This window comes from Vipera ursinii (genome assembly GCF_947247035.1).
Source record: "Vipera ursinii genome assembly, chromosome: 1".
In the NCBI taxonomy this organism is placed as follows: domain Eukaryota; kingdom Metazoa; phylum Chordata; class Lepidosauria; order Squamata; family Viperidae; genus Vipera; species Vipera ursinii.
In genome coordinates this window covers 2,473,538-2,496,410 of record NC_139512.1, presented here as the reverse complement: position 1 = coordinate 2,496,410, position 22,873 = coordinate 2,473,538, and the positions used below count along the sequence as shown (strand labels likewise).

Genomic DNA, 22,873 nt, shown 5'->3' with positions numbered 1-22,873 from the left:
GTATAGGGCAGGGGTAGGCAACCTCGGCTCTTTTATGACTCGTGGACTTCAACTCCCAGAATTCCTGAGCCAGCCATGCTGAGGGGAAATGGAGAGGTTTCCAAGCTGAGCCATGCTGGCTCAGGAATTCTGGGAGCTGAAGTCCACGAGTCATAAAAGAGCCGAGGTTGCCTACCCCTGGTATAGGGTATCCTGCTTGAGCAGGGGGTTGGACTAGAAGACCTCCAAGGTTCCTTCCAGCTCTATTCTGACTGATTGATTGGTTGGTTTGATTGATGGATTCCTGGTAGCATCTTCTTCCCCAAGGTCATGCACACAGTCCATTACACCAGGCTACATTCAAGTGAACTTTCCCTTTTTCCCCTGTGGTCTCTTATGAAAACCTAATCAAGGGTTCCTTGGCAATTGTTTGAAACATCCTTCCTCAAAGCGTCAGATAGTATGTTTTGCTATAAATGTACTCATCTTGCATACTTTGTTTACTTTTCCTCCATGTTCCAACAACTTCTCTTGATCCTTCAGCCCCAAACATTTTCCTATAAGGGCTGAAAAAAAACAATAACACTAAGGATAGTGGAAAGCTGTAGCAGGCTGATATTTTACTTTGGTTGGGGGGAAAGGGGCATGTGCTAGAAGAGAGATTAAGAATTCAGCCTCCAAGATATTTAATTTATTTGTCTTTTTTTTAAAGGGGGATCACCAATTCAGTGATTTATAATTTGTTCTCGAGGAAAGTGCTATATGCTCTGTAAGCTGAATAAGGATGGCCATTCTGGTGGATAAATCCAAAGAAAGAAGAAAGGAAATGTGGTGGGTCCCATGAAAGCACACAGATAGTTTTTCTATGCTTTTATGCATTTGGGAGAATGTTAAGTTCCTCCTGGATGAACAACTTAACCTAACTGTCCCAATTTCGTTAGGCTGCCCTTTTGCTACAATCCCATTTTCCCCACATTAACATTTTGTTTACAAGGCAAGAAAAGAGATGAAAGAAGTCATGTGTAAAGGATGACAAATGGGGGAAAAATGCCCTGGAACTCTCATAAAGCCATAAAGGAGACAAGATTATTGCATAAATAGGCAAAGTCATCTTCTGTTTATAATCCTTCTATCTTTTTGGTCTTTTTTTTTAAACCAGAAAAATCTGTTGACAGAATGGGAATAGCTGCAGAATGTCTTTAGATAGAAAAGGTTAGGCAATCTCTATTTGGAAGCACTATAACAATATACAAAATGTGGGAGGTCCATGGTTATATTTTTCTTTGCAAAGAAACAAGGATTCCGTTTGAAATTTTCGGCTGCTGCTGCTAATGCACACAGCTTCACATGATCCTATGTTCATGTTACCTGCTTAATCCACAATACACTGAACCATAAATTAAGAGGACGTGCCTGGTAAAGCAGAGCAAAGTTAATCTGACATGCACTTGCCTGCCTGTAAACTAGTCTTCCCTAACTTTGTACCTTCTAGATCTATGATGGCGAACCTTTTAGAGTCCGAGTGCCCAAACTGCAACCCAAAACCCACTTATGTATCGTTGGGTGCTGGGTGGGCATGGCCCATTGGGTGGGCGTGGCTGCGGTGGTAACGGCAGACTGGGTGGGACTAAAAAGTTCAATCAATCAATTCCAACTTTGCGAGATCTTTCTTTTTCCCACTTGAAATTGATTGATTGAACCTTCTTTTTTTTGCACACAGCGGCGGAGGCCTAAAGCGAAAAGGTTTTATAAAACCCAGCTGAAGGCCTAGGACTGGGGCGACGGTGCGCGTGCCCACAGAGAGGTTCTGCCATAGGTTCGCCACCGCGGTTCTAGATGTATTGGCACTGCAACTTCCAGAATTCCCAGTCAATATGATCTTTCCAACTGGGAGTTTTAGTGCTCTCAAGAAATCAGGACATAATACACATAGAAACATAAACTCAGAGGCGCAGTCTATTTGCCCAATGTCCAACTATTGAGACATTCATAAGAAATTAAAAATTAAGGGATGAAGAAGTCCATGCACCATAAGATGAGAAATTCATTCAGTGCTGTATTCTGTTGGTTGGTTTCTATTCTTTTTGCTGCCTTTTTTCCCCCAGTCAGTGCTTAGCTGAAAAGTACAGAGATTAAAATGTTGCTTAGCAGTCATATTCTCTGATTTTACAAAGCTTTTCTCTGGATTTCAGGCGATCTGAGTCTTAAGAAAATGGCAGGCAGCCGCCAACTGGGGTAGCAGGCTTGGGATAGGAAGGGTAGCTTTGGGCAAGATCAGATCATACCGTGCCACAGAGAACGTCTTATAATGGAAGAAACAGAGTTTTGTGATTGAATTAAGTTAGTTGGAAAGATTTGATCACTGAATTAAATTAAAAGAGAGGTGGAAGGAAGTTTTAAATGTGTAGAACTCAGAAGGAAGCCCTGCTGGCACCATGCCCAGAGTCATTTTGGCAGATCTGATTCCTTGCTTGAATTGCATAACACAGTAGGGATGGTTTCATCAGTCGCTGTCATCCTCAATGTTCCGGATCTGCCCCGTTTCCCAAAGCTGAGCCAAGGCGCTCCTCCGGCAGATCGGCTTGATGGATTTCATAACCTGTGATAGAGCAAACCCTCCATCAGATAGGAAGAACACTCCTGTCTCAGCCTTTCCATTTACAGTAGATATACAGAGAGAAAGAGAGTGGATGCTGACTCACAATTTAGCCATACCCAGGGACAGTATTTAAGATGCACCATTAGGCACAGTATGTTGCAGCATCTTAAGACCTTGATTAACTCCCCAGAAAAACCAAGCAGGACTGGATCTGCTCGGGCAAGTTGCTGGGAGATCATCAAGTCATCGAGACAAAAACAAAAATAACCCAAACCCCTGCAGATCAAAGCAAGAGCCACCACTTCTATGCCTTTGCCAGTAAAATTTTATGGTGTGCCCATTTAGTCCCCAGGGACGGAGCTCAGGTTAGAATCAGAAATTGGATGGGTTGGATATGACTCTGGAGACTTTGCTGTGATGGGCAAAAGATTTTCATAAAGTAAATCTATGGGTATAGTTGTAAGAACTCAATCCCCTTCCGATGCCACCTCTTCCAGCCTTGGGAGACATAGCAGGGGACAGGAGGGAAGTCAAGTCAATTGCCAAGCTCTTTCCAGGCTGGATCAACCTAAATAGTTGAACTAATGAGCTTAAAGGCCTGGCTCTGCCAATTAGCCTGGGTCTCCAATGGACGGAGGGCTTCACATTAGAGCTAGTTGACAGACTAATAACAGATCTCACCTCCACACCTGTTCATCCTACTCTCTACCCCTCCCCACCCCAATCTATTAGTTAGGGCTGAGTGTTTTATCTTTTTAGATTATTTCGTTTCCATTATGTACAGGTTTTGTAAAATTTTATCTATTTAATATTGCAAACCACCCAGAGTTACCCTGGGGTAAGATGGGCAGTCAATAAATTTCATAAATATGTAAAATAAATAAAACCACGGATGGTAGGGAAAAGGGGACCTGGCCACGCTATTGCCAATATAGTCAGTGAAGGGTGTCTGATTTTACCCGTGGTAAAACTGCTGCAATTTGTTGGTTGCTTAAGGAGAAAACACTATTGTAACACTATGATAGTTAAGAATAACTTCAGTCTGTCTGCAGTATGGGCCGGTGATGCAATGAAGGTACCATCAAGGAAAACAGCAAGTAAAAAAGGGCCAGGGAAGGTGGTTAGATGCCAGGGGGAAAGGTCTTCAAACTAGTACCGTGTTTCCCCGAAAATAAAGCCAGGGTCTTATTTTTTTTCCCTCCAAAAGAGGCACCAGGTCTTATTTTGGGGGGATTTCTTACTCACCTCCAGCTAGGACTTATTTTGTGGGCAGGCCTTACTTTTGGGGGAACACGGTATCTTTTTCCTGTTACCCAAAAGTAATGCCAAGATATGCTTCTTTCCAGAAAATTTACCTCAGTGTCAATCTCATCGTTGAGTTCGATACCAGCATACTAGAAAATAGGGGAAAGGGACAAGAAGTTAGAAGGCAGGAGTTAAAATCATAGTTTGCAAACTGTGGGGAAGATTGACTCTCCGCCCATATTTTTCAAGCTAAAATGGATGTTCATGTAACTGACAGCCTTTTTGCAGCCAAGCATGGCATACAGATAGTCTTTGACTTAGGACAGTAACGGAGCCTAGCAATTAAGGTCATAAGTCATGACTGTCGTAAAGAGGGTCATCACATGGCCAAGCCTATTTTTATGACCATATCCTCTGTGGTCTCTGGAGCACAAAAAGAACGTTCTACCCCCAGCTTTGAACAAGATTTCCTGATCTTGCTTTATCTAGAGCAGGGGTCTTCAAACTTGGCCCTTTTATGACTTGTGGACTTCAACTGCCAGAATTCCTCAGCCAGGCACGCTAGCTGAGGAATTCTGGGAGTTGAAGTCCATAAGTCATAAAAAGGCCAAGTTTGAAGACCCCTAATCTAGAGTATTACATCCACTCTTGCAGTTCCTTATATGAACTGAATGTGCAAAGAGCATCAGTCCAAATTTACATTCAGAAACTCCTATTTCATTAGGACGTTTCTGAAGCAAATCACATGGTGAACAATAAGCACAATGTTAGGCTGGCCTTATAGAAACCCAGATTCTGCCCTCCCTTTAGTTATGGAGAAAATAATACCCTAATCAAGAAACTACCAAGGAGTAAAATACGTAACCCCCCCCCCAACACTGGGTGGTCAAGCTACTGAACATAAACAGGGAGAAAACCCCACACTTGCTAGCACTGATGATGTCTCCTTGTTGGGTAATGAAACATCTGCAGTGAAACAACCATACTCAGAGAGCACGTTCAACCCTAAAGTACAGATATTCTCTGCTACTGGAGTTCTGTGGTTCCTATCAAAGATCAGCCTGCTTAGCCATCATTCTTGTTGCCTCTAACAACAGTGAAAAGCATCCTTCTGGTCTTTTAAGGTACTTTTGTTGCTCCTTGACTGTTTTGAGATAAACTGTCTCTGAACCTGGAGGCTTCAGGTAGCCATCCTGACCAACTGTTATTGCTAGAATCTCCTCTTCCTGTCTAAGGCCACGCTCCTTTAATTCAAATCCTTTCCTGCTTATTACCTTCCTATCCTCCTTTGGTCTTATCCTGGATTGTGTTGGACTCTGGCACCTTCTGAAGTTTGATTCAGGGGAGTTTGTTGTCAAACTTGTTCGGTATAGGACGGGTGAAGTAGGTAACCTCACAGGCGAGTTAGGAACAAAAACAGGTGAAGAGGAGACAGAGTACCTGCCAGTATCTCCTGATGCAGCTGGGGAGGAAAAATATAGGAGAGTTAAAATCCCGCCAAGCCACTTCTTCACAAGGCCCTTGCTAAATCCTAGGAGGAGTCAAGTGGAGAGAAAAAAGGGAGGAGCTTGTATTGGAGTGAAATCTGAACTCGGCGCTTTTTCATCATCATTTGTTGTCCTCCGATTGGCAACTGGACATGATGTTTTGCATGCACCCAGCAATTCTGTGGATATTTTTAAAGTAACAGTAGATATGCAAAAATATGAGGGCAGTTGTCTCCCAGTTGACGCCAGGATAGTTAAAGTCCCCCATTACTATTGTGATGTGCTTCAACTGACTAGCAAAAAGTTCATCTATTTCCTCTGTTTGGTTGTGTGGCCTAGTATACACCTATAGCAATGTCATTCCCCCCCGCCCCTTTTATATTGGCCTGAATGCATTCAAGACAGTTTTCATCATTGTTGTGCTTTATTTCCTTTGGATATGAAATAAATTCAGTACTGGGCCACAGACCTTCAAGGGACTGTTGCTGGGATTTCATTTTCCCCACTCATGCTGTCAGTTTGAAGATTTAGCTTTTCCACCAATGGTACACGTTTATATCAAATTGTGGGTATGGTTGCACCCATTCTCCTCTAATTCTGCTTCTAATCCTTGGCTATATGATTATTTAGATAGTCCCCAGCTTAATTCTGTCCTTGAGTCAAATAAGTTGGTTTAATTTTCTTTTAACTTTTGTATCGTTATTTATATATGCCCTGTAAACCGCCCTGAGTCCCTAGGGAGAAGGGCGGTATACAAATCAAATAAAACATAAACATAAACATAAACATATAAACCTGAACACCATTATTATACAATACTGAATAAGTAGTATGGTGCAAGGAACTTTAATCATTGTGTATTTAACTCAAAAATTATTATTTATTTATTTAGGAAACTTTGTATGGCCACCCACTCGTTCTCAGTGACTCTGGGAGGTTTACAGAAATAAAAACCAATATACAAACAATGAAAAACAATACTCTTTACTCCCATGGTCAGTCAAAGAAGCCACTTGATGGGCTTTATCCCACTCTGGGTTTCTCAGTCCTGTTGGCAACACCAGGCCTTCAGAGCCTTGTGAAAGAGTGTTTAAAGTGGGGGGCAGTTTTGCTACAATAGGCTCCATCTGTAACTGTGGATTGGCCTTAAAGCAAGGCGTTCTTAACCTGAGGACTTGCTGTATTGAACTGGAGGTGACATCCCCAATGAGTTTCGTTGGGTATTTATAGATCACTTTTTCCTGTAGCCTGTTTTTTACAGATAGACCTAGGAAACAGACTTCCCTGGCAGCAAGGATCAGGTACCTATCATTTCACAAATTACATTGCGACTGTTGTGGTTTTAATGATGATTTAGAAACGTTAAGGTGTCTTTGAAAATAGAAGCCACCCTTCTCTAGCAGAGTGCCCTCCAGCCATCAGATGTTAGGCTTCTAACTCCCAGAATTCCTCACTAGCACTAATGGCTGAGAACTGTGAATTGCTATTCTAATATTTGGAGAATACAGATAGTCCTCAACTTACAATCACAATTAGGATCAGAGTTTCCATTATTAAGCAGGGCAATTATTAAGTGAGTCACATCCTATTTTACAACCTTTCTTTGCCATGGTTACATGAATCATTGCAGTTGTTAAATGAATCATGCAGTCATGAAGACTTTGGCTTCTCCCATTTACTCTGCTTGATTGAAGCCATTTAGGAAGGTCATAATGGTGATCATATGACCCTGGAACGCTGCAAGTGTTGTAAATACATGCCAGTTGTCAAGAGCCCGAATTTTGATCACATGACCGTGGAAATACTACAATGGTCATAAATGGAGGACCAAGCGTAAGCCATTTTTTTCATTGGTAAATTTGGTATTGGTAACCATGGTAACTTTGAACAGTCACTAAACAAATGGTTGTAAGTCGATGACTTCCTGTACTATTTTAGATCACTGTAAACCAGCTTTAAACAAAGCGTAATAAGATATACTAATCTCAGTCATTTAAGGGAGGATAAAAGGCCTGAAAACGCAGGATAGCATTTTAGGCTGAAGAATATTGCCCCAATTTTTTAAAAGTCAGTTAAAAGAAGAGCAGTGTTATATTAAAAGCAGCTTATCTGTCCTACACCAAACAAGATTTTAGAACAGAGCTCAAAAAACAGAACTGCCAAATATATCTCTGAAGGAAAAAAGCTCCAAGGATTTGGACCAACTGTGTCAAATGCTGACTTGCATTCCTTATTAACTCAGTTAATACTGGAAGTCTCTCGAGCAGTAACCATCCTTGAACAATATAATCCCATGGTTGTAAGGAGACATTTTCAAACATGACAGCATGCACTACGGCGTCTCCTGCACTTATGCTACATCCTTGGTCAGAACCCACCATGCTGTCACTGTTATTCTCCGATTCTCTTACCTGAACTTTGGGATGACACCCGTGAACTTGGGAGCTCCTGTGCAGTCAAACTGATTTTTTTCCTCTGCTCTTGAAGTTCCAGTTCTCTTTGCAAAGCATCCTGGATCTCCTGGTCAATCAGAATGGATGTCCGGGGCCGCCATGTCTTCAGCGTATAGAGCTCCTCCCGTGGAGCTGCTTTCTGAGGCTTATGCTCTTTCCTCTCAAGGCTTTGGGGTCCCTGATCTTCAGGAAAAGAGAATTGGAATTTCCGAACCGGAATGGCAAAATGTTGCTTCTTTAACACAAACTTGTCCCTTGGAGCTTTCAAATCTTGGCTACAGGGAGGGCTTCGGCTATGGAAATCCATCTTTGGGGAAAAAGCACTGGAGCACATTTTTAAGGCTGGTTCATTTCCTGGGGTTTTCTTGCCAACAACTGGAACTGAAGAGGGCTGATGGATCCCCGAGCTCCAGTTCACATTCTGGCTCCCAATTCTTTCTCTGTCCTCTCTGGGTGGGACAACATTGCAACAGAGTGGTGCACAGTCTCCACGCAGGGTCTCCAGCAGCTCCCCCTGTTTCTTTTGTTTGCCCAGAGAAGGCAGGGGAGCCTCTTCCTCCTCCCGCTCAAATATTTTCCGACGTTCTGCAAGCTCTTGGCGAAGTCCTCGGTCATACATTCCCAGCAACCTCCCTTCCTTTTGCAGGTCCTCCTCACGCTTGGCTTCCTGCTCAATCTCCCTCTGGACATAAAAGGAAATGTGAGGTTTATCCTTCCCTTTCCTGGAGGAAGCTGGAGAAGAGACTGGGGAGGAGAGGAGCGGCATGGATCGGATCTCCACCAGATCATCTCTGGTACTGATTCGCTGGATGCCCCTCTCCTTCCAAAGGTTCTCTTCCCTCTCCATGGCCAATCTGATTTCCCGCTCAATGGGGGTCTCATTCCTAACTTCTGGCTCTTTTGCAGGATCTTGGACCCTGGCCAGAGGGTTTCCTGATTCTATCTTGGATGTCCTCTCATTAACATTCCCTGGGCTCATATCAACCTCCAAGCCAGAGGGCATCTTTTCTGCAGAAATGAAAGTAGTCTCTGAATACGAACTGGCTTCTCCTTGGGGGAGAATGAGAAGGTATCCTCCCATTGAGTTTTCTCTCAATTGTCTCTGGCTGTACTTATCAAATTCCTTATCCATCCTCGGCATTTCAGGATTCTGAGGTTCTTTGCTCCCATAAACACGGCTTGTTGCATTCATCTCTCTTGGAGAAGAAACGTGTCTCTTGGGTTCCATCAACATCTTTGGATTAGTCTTTTCCAGTGCAAGAAACTGTTGTCGGGCAGCAGCAAAATTTATCTGTTCTGTGTCTATATTTTCGGGATTGACAGGGATGATTGTCCAGTCTGGGGAAGGATTGTCAAAACAAAGAGCAAAGCTAGTGGCATAGTTCTTCCTAGGTTCTGTTGTAACTTTGCTTAGAGAGGACGTGTCAGTGGCTTCCAACTCATTCATGGAGCTCCATTTTTCTGCCATTGTGTTGCTTTTTCTCACAACTTGTCTCCGGATAATCTCCTGCCGTTCATCTTCCAGTTCTTTGGCTATTTCTGGTGAGACATCCTTGGAGGGAATCTTATACTGCAATTCTTCATCATCTTCTTCATAGAGTTTGGAAGGTTTCTTTTCCCCTTTGTAAGCCCGGATATCATAGAGTGAGCCAGATTTGAGCACTTCCAACTTGGATTCTCTGTCTGGGCGTGGTGTCCAGTGATCTGTCCTTCCATTTATAGACTTGGTCATGCACTGAGAGTGATCTTCCGTGGGATCTAACTTCTTCCATCCATTTTCAACCTTCAAATCAGGATGATCCAAGTCAAGAATCTCATCTTCTTTGTCCTCAGGTCTCGTTTCTTGTTGTAAGACCACTTGTTGACCTCTCTGCTCATGTTGATCTTCATAACTGAGCTCTGTGTTCTGGGGGGAATTGAAGAGACTATCCCTGGTGCTGGACTTCATTTTTGGAAGAGAGATTTCATAGATGTTGTTTTGAGTTTGTGGAAGATGTTCCTTAATGACAGGGATCTCTTGGGTCATCCAGTTTTGTTGAGAAATATGTGCATCAACCACTGGGCTTTGTAGATTCTGAAGGACAAGAGAGGACTTTCAGACAAATTACATTTCTTAACATGTATTACACTAAACAGAGTAGTGCTTAAGACACTGAGCTGAAACTGGGGAGACACAGAATTCTCTGGATGATTTTGGGCCTCTCCTCTCCACCCCTCCCCTCCCCTCCCCTCTCCTCTCCTCTCCTCAAGTTACCTCATGGGATTGTATGGTAGGATTTGGTAACCATGTGGCAGATATGGTTTCAGGATTAAATCTTAGAAAGTGGAACTCTCACTAGAAATTCATGAGTCCTTTTGTGCAGAGCAGAGAATTTACAGGTATCTTACATGTTAAAACTTCTTTCACCATTCTCAGAAATTACATACTGCCCATTCACAATTCCTGGAAGGAAGATATGCCTGCCTGCTTGCCAGCACTCTGGGATGGATGAAAGTGCTGTGACAACAGAGAAACCAATTCTCCTTTCCTTCCTGACCAAGGAAATGAAGCAAGATATCTAGCAGTTCTTCAGAACAGGCTTATTTTTATATATATTTATTAACTTTTTAGACCCCATGATTGTCAGTGGTTTATAAAAGAAGAAAATTCCACAGTATAATAATAATATAATAATAATTACAACATAACCGGCATTTATCATTAATTTTGAACCGGAGCAAAATTTAAACATGTCTTACAATGCTTTCCTAATTGGTTCCAAAGGCCCTTTGGAAGAATTTCTTATAGATCTGCTGCAGGAAAGTAGGTTTAGGCTTATTAAGGAATCCTCACATTACTTTTTTAAGCCTTCTTGTTCCTTTCCACCAAAGGGTTTTGACCAATTCATCAGAATGGAATGGTTCTTATACTAACTCCATGGAGTAAAGGAAAAAGGCAAATCTAAGATTTTATAGCTAAGTAGGAACTCTAACTTCTAATGCCACTTTCGACATCCAGAGCTACGAACAAATGGTCTTTTGTGATTCTTCATCTTCTTGGTGACCAGAAAAAGTAGAAACACCCACAGATTTCTTCAAAGGGAAGGGAAACACAGGGATTCCCAAACATTGTGGTACCCTGAGCATCTACAATAGTGATGGCAAAGTTTGGGTGACACGCCAGCATTCACCAACACCCAACACAACTATTTTCAAAAACACCCCCTTTCATGTGTAATGTTCAGAGGCTGTGTAGGCTGTGTGATAATGGAGTGTGATCTCATGCAGACTCTGGACCCTCCAGAAGTCAGACAAGAGGGCCGTGCCCTCATGTGGTCTCCAGAGTCTCCAAAAATGATTTTTACTTCTATTTCATTTTTGTAATTATCTGACATTTTCTTATATAATACATAACATCACACATGATTGGACTGTATTTTTTTAAAAAAACAAATGAATACGTAGAGAATTGTTTCCCTTTTGTTGAGGGGAGGTGCCATGCCAGCAGAGTCAGGTTAACCATTTTCTGAATTTTTGACATGCTGCCATCACTACCCTACAATGAGAAATTATTTGTATGAATAAAGCTAATGGGTTAAGAGTTGGGCAAGAAATAAAACAACATACAGTAGAAAAGCACAATAGAGTAACAGGATTGGAAAGTCTCTAGCAGGAAACCCTATGCGAGGGGTCTTCAAACTTGGCATGCTGGCTGAGTAATTCTGGGAGTTGAAGTCCACAAGTCATAAAAGGGCCAAGTTTGAAGACCCCTGCCCTATACCATTCTGGACAAATGGCTGCCAATCTCTTCTTAAAAGCGTTTTGTGATGGAGCACCCACAATTTCTGGAGGAAAGCCGTTCCACTAATTAATTGTTCTCACTGTCAGGAAATTTTCCTTTAGTTCTAGACTGGGATCTCCTTGATAAGTTTCCATCTGTTACTTCTTGTCCTGCCCTCAGGTGCTTTGGAGAATAGTCAACTCGCTGTTCTTCATGACAGCCCCTCAAATACTGGAAGACTATGTCATGTCACCCCTGGTCCCTCTGTTTGTTAGGTTAAACATACCTAGTTCCCACAATCTTCATGGTACAATTTAGTTTCAAACTCATTATCATCTTTGTTCTATATCCTGAGACCTTTAATAATGCCTATCCATTATTATCCCAATGTCCCAGGGACCTTCAACTCTGCAGTCTTGTTCTGTACTTGTGCAGGCAAGGCTGGACAAAATGTTGACAGGGCTCCTATTTTACCTGCATAAGCATAATCATGTTCTAAAAAAAAAAGAAACTGCAATTTGTCACTCCTTGCTCAAGGTGCACATTCTTTCTTTACATGTGTTGATTTGTTACGGGGGTGAAGAGGTATCTGCCACTAAAATCGAGACCTAAGATGATGTCTGTTTTGGACAAAATTCTACAAAACTTTAAACCTAAGACACCAATATCCCAGAATGCATGGCCCAGCCAAGCTGTCTACCCTGTGATAAAAGATGAGTAACTATTACCCTCTACTGGATGAATCAAGAGTTTCAATTTATGTTGAACAGGTGAGAGCAAAAACCCAAACCACAAAAACAAACATTTATTTTTACACAATCCACTATTAGCAGAACCCAAGCTTATTTTTAAAGATTGTGTAACCAGAATGGAGGTTTTTGGCATTGTGACACGATTAGTTTTGTAAGCATGAAGGGCGAAGCAACAAAAAGTGTGGGGGCTAAACTGTTTCACAGTAACAAAACGGTATACAGGTCCTCGACGTACGACCGCAATTGAGCCCAAAATTTATGTTGCTAATTGAGACATTTGTTAAGTGAGTCTTGCCCCATTTTATGACCTTTTCGCCACAGTTGTTAAGTGAATCATTGCAACTCTTAATAACCTGGTTATTAAATGAATGTGGCTTCCCCATTGACTTTGTTCATCAGAAGGTCGCAAAAATTGATCATATAACCCCGGGACACGGCAGCCATCATAAATATAAACCAGTTGCCAAGCATCTGAATTCATGGGGATGCTTCAACTGTTGAAAGTGTGAAAAATGATCATATGTCATTTTTTTCCAGTGCTGTTGTAACTTCGAATGGTCGCTAAAAGAACTGTTATAAGTCAAGGACTACCTGCACTTTAAACCCAAAGATCGTGCAACATTCAATTAAACTCCATTCCTCAGTCTTGGATATTCAGCAACTGGGTAAAGAAGCTCGAACGATGGATGATTTCAGCAAGAAGAAATCTGCTGGTTTCATTTTTCATTCTTTAACAACAACAACAAAGGAATCTAGATTGAAGGGGGTGGAAAACTGGGCTTAAACAAACCAAATAAGTTTCAGTAATAGGTATACACTTTTTTTTCCCCGCCTTTGAATCAGTCTTGACTCCTGGTAAGCACCGGGCCAAGTCTCCTGCAATTTTCTTGGCCACATTTTTCAGAAGTGGCTTGACATTGTTTGCTTCTTCTTAGGGCTGAGAAAAAGTCACCATCCCTAAGACACCCAATTGACTTGATGCCCAAAACAAGATTAGATCTCAGATTCACTGTTTCTAGTCCAGTACCTTCATCTGTACATCAAACTGGTTCTTGGTTTGAGGGAGAAGGACTGGCCCAGGCTCGCTCAGGTGACTGGCTGCCTAAATCAGGACTAAAACTCACAGTTGCTTGGTTTTTAGCTTGGTGCCTTTAGCTACCACACAAATTGGTTTTTGTACTGAACGTACAGCTTTGCACTAGAAACAGTTATTTACTCCAAATGTAGGACAAGTGACACACGCCTTCTAGCTGCTCCTATGAAAAGAAACCAAGAGTTTTCTTGTACCTGCAAAACAGGAGACAGCCATAGGATGAAGCTGTTAAAAACACAAATCTGAAGCATATGTGTAAAGTCACGTGCTTCACATAGAGACGGACACAGAGCTGGGGTAGAGATGAGTTTATTCTGAACAGAACGAACTGGGGAAACAGGGAAGCCTGGCGTCTATTTATACCTGCCCAGGTGGATGGCATCCAATCAGTTCAAACCTGGGCTTCCTGCCAGTGCAGGTGACAATGGGTGTAGATCCTGGCTTCCCACCAGGCTGACCATGCCTGGGGCTGTCAACAGCTTAAGTCATTAGGCTTATCCTGAGTGAGCAGTTATCGCCCAGAGCTGTCCAACCCCTCTGCTGATCTGCACCATCAGCCTCCTGCTGTGCTGTCCCTTTGTGTATGCTGGGAGGCATACACTGCAATATGCGAATTTTGAAGTGCAGTGTTACCATTCTATGCTGCACTAGTCAAATTTCACCTTGTGAGGACAATTGTGGATACCCTTGTTTAACAAAAGAGTTTGACAATCTGGCTTTACAGAATAACAGAGTTGGAAGTGACCTTGAAGGTCCTCTAGTCCAGGGCTAGGCAACCTAGGCTCTTTTATGACTCATGGACTTCAACTCTGCTGGCTCAGGAATTCTGGGAGTTGAAGTCCACGAGTCATAAAAGAGCCGAGGTTGCCTACCCCTGCTCTAGTCCAACCCCCTGCTCAAGCAGGAGACTCTGTACTATTTCAGACAAATAGGCTCTTTTTAAGATCCTCCAGTGTAGCCGTTCCACTGATTTATTCTTCTCACTGTCAGGAAATTTCTCCTTAGTTCTAGGTTGCTTCTCTCCTTGACTAGTTTCCATCCGTTGCTTTTTGTCTTGCCTCTTGTGCTTTGGAGAACAGGTTGTCCCCTTCTTCTTTGTTAACAGCCTCTCAAATATTGGAAGACTGCTGTCATGTGACCCCTAGTATCTTCCTTTGGGTATGTCTTTATCAAATGTCTTTATTAAATGGTCCCTTTCCTCCCCCAGTTCAGATTATGTCATTTAGATCTGTGTCGTGCTGTTTCTCTCTGTTTAAATTAAGTTGTACATTTGTGAAAGAAAAAAAAACCCTAAATACGCAAAATACAAAAAACACCCTACTGTTTTCTTGGAGCCCTTCTTTCAAAGGAAACCAAACCCAGATAGGTTCCCTCTGGACAGCATTTCAGCACCCACGGCACAGTTGAGCGAGTAATTCTGGTTTTAGAAATGGGATCAAATGTCTTTCCAGGGAAGAAAAATTAGACCAGAAAAGAAGAAACAGTCCAGCTCCAAGCTGGAGGGCTGTCAAATTTCGTCTTCTTTCCATTTTTCATTTTTGCAATCTTAAAGCTTTTGCAAGTAAGCATGTTTCCCAGAGTTTTTCATTAACATGTAGTTGTGCCATTTTCTTCGGTTATATTTTGGGCTGCCACAAAGAAGAGGGAGTCAAGCTATTCTCCAAAGCACCTGAAGGCAGGACAAGAAGCAACGGATGGAAACTAACCAAGGAGAGAAGCAACAACCTAGAACTAAGGAGAAACTTCCTGACAGTTAGAACAATTAACCAGTGGAACAACCTGCCTCCAGAAGTGGTAAATGCCCCAACACTGGAAGTTTTTAAGAAGAGACTGGACAGCCATTTGCCTGAAATGGTATAGGGTTTCCTGCTTGAGCAGGGGGTTGGACTAGATGACCTCCAAGGTCCCTTCCAACATCATCATCATCATCATTATTATTATCATGTTATCTAAAAAAAGGACTATACTGCAAAACTCAGATTGCTGTAAATTCTTGCATCAACCTGAAAATAAAATGTGTATTAAAATGGTGAACTAAGATTTTCTCTTCCATCCCCACACAAGGGGTAATTCAAGCTGATTTTGGAAACCTTAACGCAACAAGTTGGGAGGCAAGCTCGGGTAGCGCTGATATCAGCACTGATATCTTTTCATTTCCAAGATGGCCTCTGGAGACTTAAGCTCCACTGAGAGGCTCAGGATTAAATATGACACGTCAACGCAGTCGAAAACTTCATTTGGAACAGTGTTCTCTTGCCCCTAACCCCTTGTCTGGATTGAAGCCCTAAACCCTCTGCCAAATTTCTGGGTTCAGGACCAACCTCCTCAGGTCTCACTCATATTTATCACATCCCTAGGGCTGCCAGGAGATGTCTTGAAACCCAACCCAATCCTATTTTTTTATACATTACCTGCAGATGCTGAAGATGATGCCTGTTGTATGAACAATCCCATAATGACAACAGAGGGGCGACTAGTTTAACTGTGGTGTGGGAAAGGGGAATTGGATGCCCAGAAGGTATATTTTGGCTGCTGCCCCCCCCCACGTAGCTTGGTTTGTTCAGGCGTCAAGCCAGATGCCTTCCTTTGCACCCCCAGGGAGCAGAGAGATATTTCAGGCGGATGTGGGGTGGGGAGAACAAAGCGCAATAGACTGCCGTTATCTGAGTCACAGGTTCTCTCCCCAGGAGAACAAGTTGGCCTTGTTTAATTCTCACCTCGCAGTGGGAATCACATCTATTGTGCGCTCCCAGGTGTTTGGTATCTAATGCCGCCTTGTTTCTTTTCCTCGAATGCTCAGCTCCGAGGCTTCTGTGCTAAAGAAATCACTTGAGAATCTCCACTGTGCAGGGAAACAGAGATGGCGCAGGAACTCTGGATTGGTTTAACCGCCCCCTTTTTTTAACGAGGTTGTTAGATACTGGGTTCGTTGCTTCAATGACGAGGCGAGTGAGGAGGCGAGTGAGTTCAGCAAAGATCATTGTTTATTGCTTGCAGGAACTGAACTGGGAAACAAGGCTGCGAATGCAGCAATTTATACCCTGGCCTCTAGGAGGCGGCCAATAGGTTTAAAGCAACCTATTGCCACCCTAGAGGCAGCCAATGGCGGCGCTGGAGATGGGTTGTCTGAGGAGCTGGGAGCCGTTAGCCAGCTTCCCTGCTTAAACAACCTACCAGCAATTAACCCACGTGATGTTCCCTTAACAGGACAAAGCCCAATACATTACAGAGGTGCTGTCGCTGGATTCATACACGCTGGATTCATACATGCACAAACCAAGGGAACAGGACTGAAATGTTTAAACAATTCTAGGAGACAGGTTTCTGATGGAAGGAGGTTAAAACGTGGATGGAATCAAGCTGAGATTTAATAGGCCTATTTTTGCTTGATCTTTTCACCTCCTATTCCTCTGGCCTTAAAAATGGGATCATAGAACACTGGTGAGGGTCCAAACATAATAAAAATGGGTTGATGACTACAAGAGAGCTAAAGATTGCCCACCCCAATCCAGTCATAGGCCCAAGTCTAGATAAACTTCATTACATCTTAGCCCAGGTACAAGATATGAAACCCAGTGGCGTAGCGTGGGTTGTCAGCACCCGGGGCAAGGCAAGTAATTTGCGCCCCCTAACCCGTGGATTTTAGCACTCCAGTCTCTTCCACTAGATTACGCCTGGCACACACCCCCTCCACAGTGGGTGGCGACCCAGCGGCTCGGATCGGATTCGCACAGCCAGCACTGCAGTGAGAGAGATTGAGTGAGCCAGGCAGGGGCAGAGAGCTGCGAGTGCGAGTGCGCCCCCCCAGATGTTGCGCCCGGTGCGGCCAGCCCCCCCTGCACCCCCCACGCTACGCCACTGATGAAACCACGGCTGATGAAAATTAAAAGGAAACATTTTCGAGCAGCCAAGCTTTGTAAGGACCCACTCACTTCTACAGTGCCAATCAGCTTGAATCTGGTAGGTACGGACAAGAATGGAAGAATCTCGTTTGCATTTATGCCCCCTCCCTCTAAGCTTTGCAGAAACAAGGTGAGCCAGATGGCTCTTTTGATTTCAGCCAGAGGAACACTTATTTTTGTCAGATTCTCTGTGTGCATAAACAGTCTATCTGCAAATATGGCAGATACATAATAGGTGAAGGAATTGTGGCTTTCATGCGCCTGATTGTGGGCTTCCTAGAAATATCCCTCCTACTGTTACGATATACAAGACAACTAGACGAACTTGCTTTGAATTAGCATGACAGTTCTTAAAAGGTGTTCCAGTGCTGCAGTAGGCTAATGCAGCTAAGCACTGATCAGAGAACAGGATTCAGATGTTGCTGAATTATAACTCACACTATCATAAATAATGAGGGATGCTGCATTTATAGTTCAGAGAGAAAAGAATATTTGTAGCTCAGGCTTGAACTATTATGGGATCCTTGGTGCTGATGATGTTACCTAGTTTGGTAATGAAACATTTGCAAGAAAACCACCAAGTTCAGAGAGCACCAAGGACCCCACTATTTATAGTTCAGCCACATGAGAAGGGCGACAGGTATGCCACACCTGATTTATGGCATCTTACAACTCTCTTCTCTGCATTCTCCCCACTAATTTTTGCTAATATTTATTCTATTCCTTCACTGTTGTTGGGTGCAATGGTGTTTAAACCCCTTAAAAATATTTTTTTTACAAACAAACAAAAAAAGCTACCCAAACCAACCGAACAAAACTCTCATTTGCTTTGAAGAAAGGTGCCAATTTTTTTTTAATTTTTTATTTTTTTAATTCCATTTATATCCCGCCCTTCTCCGAAGACTCAGGGCGGCTTACAAGCTTAGCAGTAGCCTTCATTCTATGTATATGCCTGCTTATTAGGGCTTTCACACACACACCCCCAAGCGGCATTATTACAAAGTCAGCTTAATTGCCCCCAACAATCTGGGTCCTCATTTTACCTACCTCGGAAGGATGGAAGGCTGAGTCAACCTTGAGCCTGGTGGGATGCGAACCTGCACTAATTGCAGGCAGCTGGTGTTACTTAAGGAGGCATTAGCCCACTGCTCCACCAAATTGCTTTGCTGCCTGTTTTCTTCTTGTTTTATGCCTATATTTTTTTGGTAGATGACAGAATGCCCCTTTGACACACTTCCTTACTTACGATGCCAAGACCCTGCCACCTCCCACATCCCAGTATATTAAAATGTCCTTTGAATTAATTAATTCCACTTAGATAAGTTTGCAAGCAGCTATTTCTTGGCTTTTCAGAGAGCGGGGAGGAGATTTCATTCCATGTCCTGTTTGTTCTGTCCTCCCCCACAAGGTAAAGCTGAAGAAGCAACTCAGGAATTTCTGTCCACACCCTCGGCCCAGCCCCACTGTCCCCAGGTATTTTTTTTTCTTTTTGTCAAATTCCTCAAGTTGTACTCATTCCACCAGCAGTCTGTTCTGACCTTTGGCCATACCCAAGATAGATGTTTATGACCTCTCTTCAGCTTATCGTGCCTGGGAGTCAAAAGTCCACCCAAAGAGGGTTCTTGCTATTGCAGAAATGCCAGTCAGGCATTAGCTATAAGCTGGTATTAATGTAAAATATGCCCCCTCCCCCTTCACTTTGCTCAAGCTGCTATTTGAGTTTGGTGTTGCTGAGAAAATTCAGAACAAACAGGATAGCACAGTCTGGGTGGATGGGAGCTAGAAACTCCCCACTGCCCTGTGACTTTTCCCCCATAATAGATACTTCCCTCCTTCCTCACTGCCCAGGTAGGAGAGGTAATAAAAAATTGAGAAGACATCTCAAAATCATTGGCTCTGTAGCTGATAAGTAAAGTGCCTCCTTAATCAGGCTGGAATGAAACCTGGTGCTTCCTCGTTTTAAAGTAAACTTCCCATACCTGCTTATCAATGCCTGAACTGCATAATCCAGAAATTTAAAGACCTCTAACTTGTCATCCCTCTTGTCCAACGCCCCCTTTTCAGTATAGGTAGCTACAACCACAACGTATCACCACAACTGGGGTCAGAATTGCTAAGCAAGGCGGTTAAGTGACACCTGCCCAATTGTATGACCTTTTTTTTGCCACAGTTGTTAAGCAAATCACTGCACTTGTTAAGTGAATCACGTGGTTGCTAAGCGAATCGGACTTCCCCCATTGACGGTGCTTGTTGAAAGTCATTGGGATGGTCACAAAGGATCACATGACAACAGGATGCTGCAACCATCGTGAATACACCCCAATTGCCAAGCGCCTGAATTTTGATCGCATGACCATGAGGATGCTGCTTAACAGTTGTTAAGTGCAAGGACCAGGTGTAAGTCATTTGTTTCAATGCTGTTATAACTTTGGTCACTAAGTGAATGGTTATAAGCCAAGGACCATTCCTCAAGATTAAATGCTCCCCCATCCGCTGATCTTTGACTCCAACAACTGGTCTCCAAAGCTATACTGCCTCTGAGTTTACAGGCTCTACTTTTGGAGGAAAGGGATTGTGGGGGGGCATTTTACATCAGGAAAAAAGAATGTAGGAGCCAGGCTGATCTCTTCCCAAGAATGTATCCCCACCATGTAAAAATAAAAGATTTTCCCTTTTCATCTTCAAGTTTCAGCAAATTAGCATCATAAGAACAAAGACTATCTTGCTGGGTCATCCAAAGAAAGCTACTTATCTCTTACTTGAAGCACATTAGCAATTCATTTGGAGTCCTGTCCTGAATAATTTGAGGCTCACTATTGACTTGTTATATGTCAGCACAGCTTGTATTACCCAGGATGATGGCAAAGTGGGTGTCTAGCTTGGAAAACCAGATGTTGAAGATAAGAAAAACGGAAGACCCATTGCTTATCTGCCTTGTGTCTTGGCATGTTGGAAAATGGAAAGTAGACTTGAGAGGCTGCCACAGTCAAGCTATTCTCCAAAGCACCTGAAGGCAGCACAAGAAGCAACTCATGGAAACTAATCAAGGAGAGAAGCAACCTGGAACTAAGGAGAAACGTCCTGACAGAACAACTAACCAGTGGAACAACCTGCCTCCAGAAGCTGTGAATGCTCCAACACTGGAAGTTTTTAAGAAGAGACTGGACAGTCATTTGTCTGAAATGGTATAGGGTTTCCTGCCTGAGCAGGGGGTTGGACTAGAAGACCTCCAAGGTCCCTTCCAATTCTGTTATTCTGTTATTGATGGATCCACTTTGACCATCAGCAGCTCCCATCCGAAGTGGTCAACACTGGTGCCTCCAAGTTCAGAAGCAATATATTCCACTACTCTATCTTTACATTGCACCTATGAAATACATTTCTACCAGAAGGTAAAAAGCATCACCTTAAATTATTTCAAAAACAAATTGAAGATTGTTCTATTAATGGCTTAATCATGATAGCCTCCAGATGCAGAGGCAGTCTATCACCAAATTAGAGAATCTGGGATGAAGAACTCCTGTCTCCATATTCTGCTACTGAGTTTCCCAGAGGCTGCTGCTGGTTGATTCCTGCTGGAAAAAGGATGTTGGGACAAATAGTTTGGGACACTCTGAATGATTCCAGCAGAGACCTCTATATAAATCTTGCTAGTCTCCCTACTTATTTGCTTTGTTTCAACTTTCTTTCTGGCATTTTGCTTTGGAATTAAAACAGACATGTCAAACAGAAGGCCCGGGGGCCAGATCCGGCCCGCGAAGTGGTTTCATGTGGCCCGCGAAGCCATCCTGGAAACAGTGAGGGAACGGCCCCCACTGCCTTGGCCCTGGCCCAGAGACCCTCCTTCTGCCAGAGACCCTCAGATCTGTCCCACTCCTGCCCAGGCCCCCATAGGCACCCTTGAGGCGAACGATGTAGAGCTGGCCATGCCCACCCAGTAGGCCATATGCACTTTAGCCATGCCTACCCAGTAGGCCATGCCCACCCAGACCACACCCACCCGGCCCCCTGAGGGCAACCGCAATGCTGATGCGGCCCTCAATGAAATTGAGTTTGACACCCCTGAATTAAAACATCAACTTGAAAAAGGCTCTAAAGAAGGCTTGTTTTCTTTTGCTAGACAGAACTAGTGAATTTAAGTTATATCATAGGTGTTCACAGAGTACAGTGAAAAACGTCAACTGTTTTTTAATGTGTAACACATAAAAGCAGTTGCATATTTCAACATTCACAGAGGTGGTGGACTCCTTGTCATTGGAGGTGTTTGCTCAGGGATTAGATCCGTGTTTTTTTTTCCCACCTTGGCAATGTTAAGTCCACACATCTTAAAATTGCCAAGATTGAAAAACACTCAGCTAGGCAGCCATCTCTCAGTGCTTGGATTCGGATACCTGAGCTAAGCAAAGGTTGGACTGTGGCCTAAATGACCCTTTCTAACTCTTGTGATTCTGACTGTAGAGTTAATTCTCTCTCTCTCTCTCTCTCTCTCTCTCTCTCTCTCTCTCTCTCTCTCTCTCTCTCTCTCTCTCTCTCTCTCTCTCTCTCATCTATCCTCTATCTATCTATATCCCCGTATCACTTTTTTTAAACTGCCCATCTCGCTCATCGAGGGACACTTAATATATCTCCCAGTTTTTCCTGTATCTTACAGAGTAACAGTTTGACTTCCAGAAAGTCAAATAAAAAGACATCCAAAGTTTTTAGGAATACAAATCTACCTTGCTACTAGGAATAAGCAAATGTTCAGTTCCTCTCATTATCTCAATCTTCATTAATATGTTTAAAGATTGTATTAGCCAAACTCACAAATTCCTACATACAATTCTCTATGTAATTCTGCATGATAGTCACCTGTTAAGACCAAGTTCTATATTATTATCCCTTGCTCGCCCTTTTTTTGTAAATACTATATGTATTCACTCCTATTATTTTCCATCATCTTTATTAATAGTCCAAGGCAGAGCTGTGAATTTCAAACCATAATTAAATTCCATCTGAGTTTAGAAAGGAAATTAGGTAAGTCCGCCCTTAAACACCTTCTCACCCAATTTTTCTCGCACACCTGGCTGATACCACATTCTAAGGTCCACATCTGATTCTGGAAGCAGGAGCCACGTTCAAAATTGGGCTCGGAAACCTATCTTTGCCCTTTCAATTCCTCCATACAATCCCATATTTGAGCAAACCCGTCCCAGGTTCCCCCGAGGACTCACCTGCACAGGATCCCAGACACCCATGTCTGAATTTGCACAGGTAGCCACCAAAATCCATGCCTAGCAAAGGCAGAAGCAAAGCTGTTGGCCAGTCCCAGCCTTCTGAGTCCAGACCAACATTTCCCAACTTGAATGCCTGCCTGCTGTGGGAGGCCTGCTCGGGGGCATTTGATCCGAGAGGTATTTGCAAGTTTGAGCTGTGTTGGCAGTTTTGAACAAGAGTAGGAATGGGAGGGGCAGACACTACAAGTCTGTGGGCTGTGTCACACTGATAAGCTTTCTCCATCAGGATCTCACCCACGCACACTCACACATACACACACAGAAACAAATTCCTAGAACTTGAAGTAGCAGAGATGCAATGAGTTTCAGGACAAAGTGTGCCCCCCT

The 22,873-nt window shown here is 43.2% G+C and overlaps 2 protein-coding genes across 3 annotated transcripts in view; one reads left to right on the top strand and one right to left on the bottom strand.

Moving 5' to 3' along the window:
* Window positions 1-22,873, top strand: part of LOC310632727 (uncharacterized protein) — a 474,991-nt gene that overhangs the window by 313,124 nt on the left and 138,994 nt on the right. The window lies entirely within an intron of this gene.
* MISP (mitotic spindle positioning) lies at window positions 837-22,650 on the bottom strand. 2 transcript variants are annotated; one of them, XM_083349623.1, is made up of 5 exons: window positions 22,484-22,650; window positions 7,722-9,837; window positions 5,098-5,285; window positions 3,934-3,972; window positions 837-2,578 (listed from the first exon to the last, which is right to left on the bottom strand). In XM_083349623.1, the coding sequence occupies exons 1-5, from the start codon at window positions 22,505-22,507 to the stop codon at window positions 2,483-2,485; spliced, it is 2,463 nt and encodes an 820-aa protein (XP_083205749.1). In that variant the 5' UTR covers window positions 22,508-22,650; the 3' UTR covers window positions 837-2,482. The 2 variants fall into 2 exon arrangements, with proteins under 2 accessions (XP_083205749.1, XP_083205750.1); XM_083349624.1 differs by lacking the exon at window positions 22,484-22,650 and adding an exon at window positions 15,780-15,787.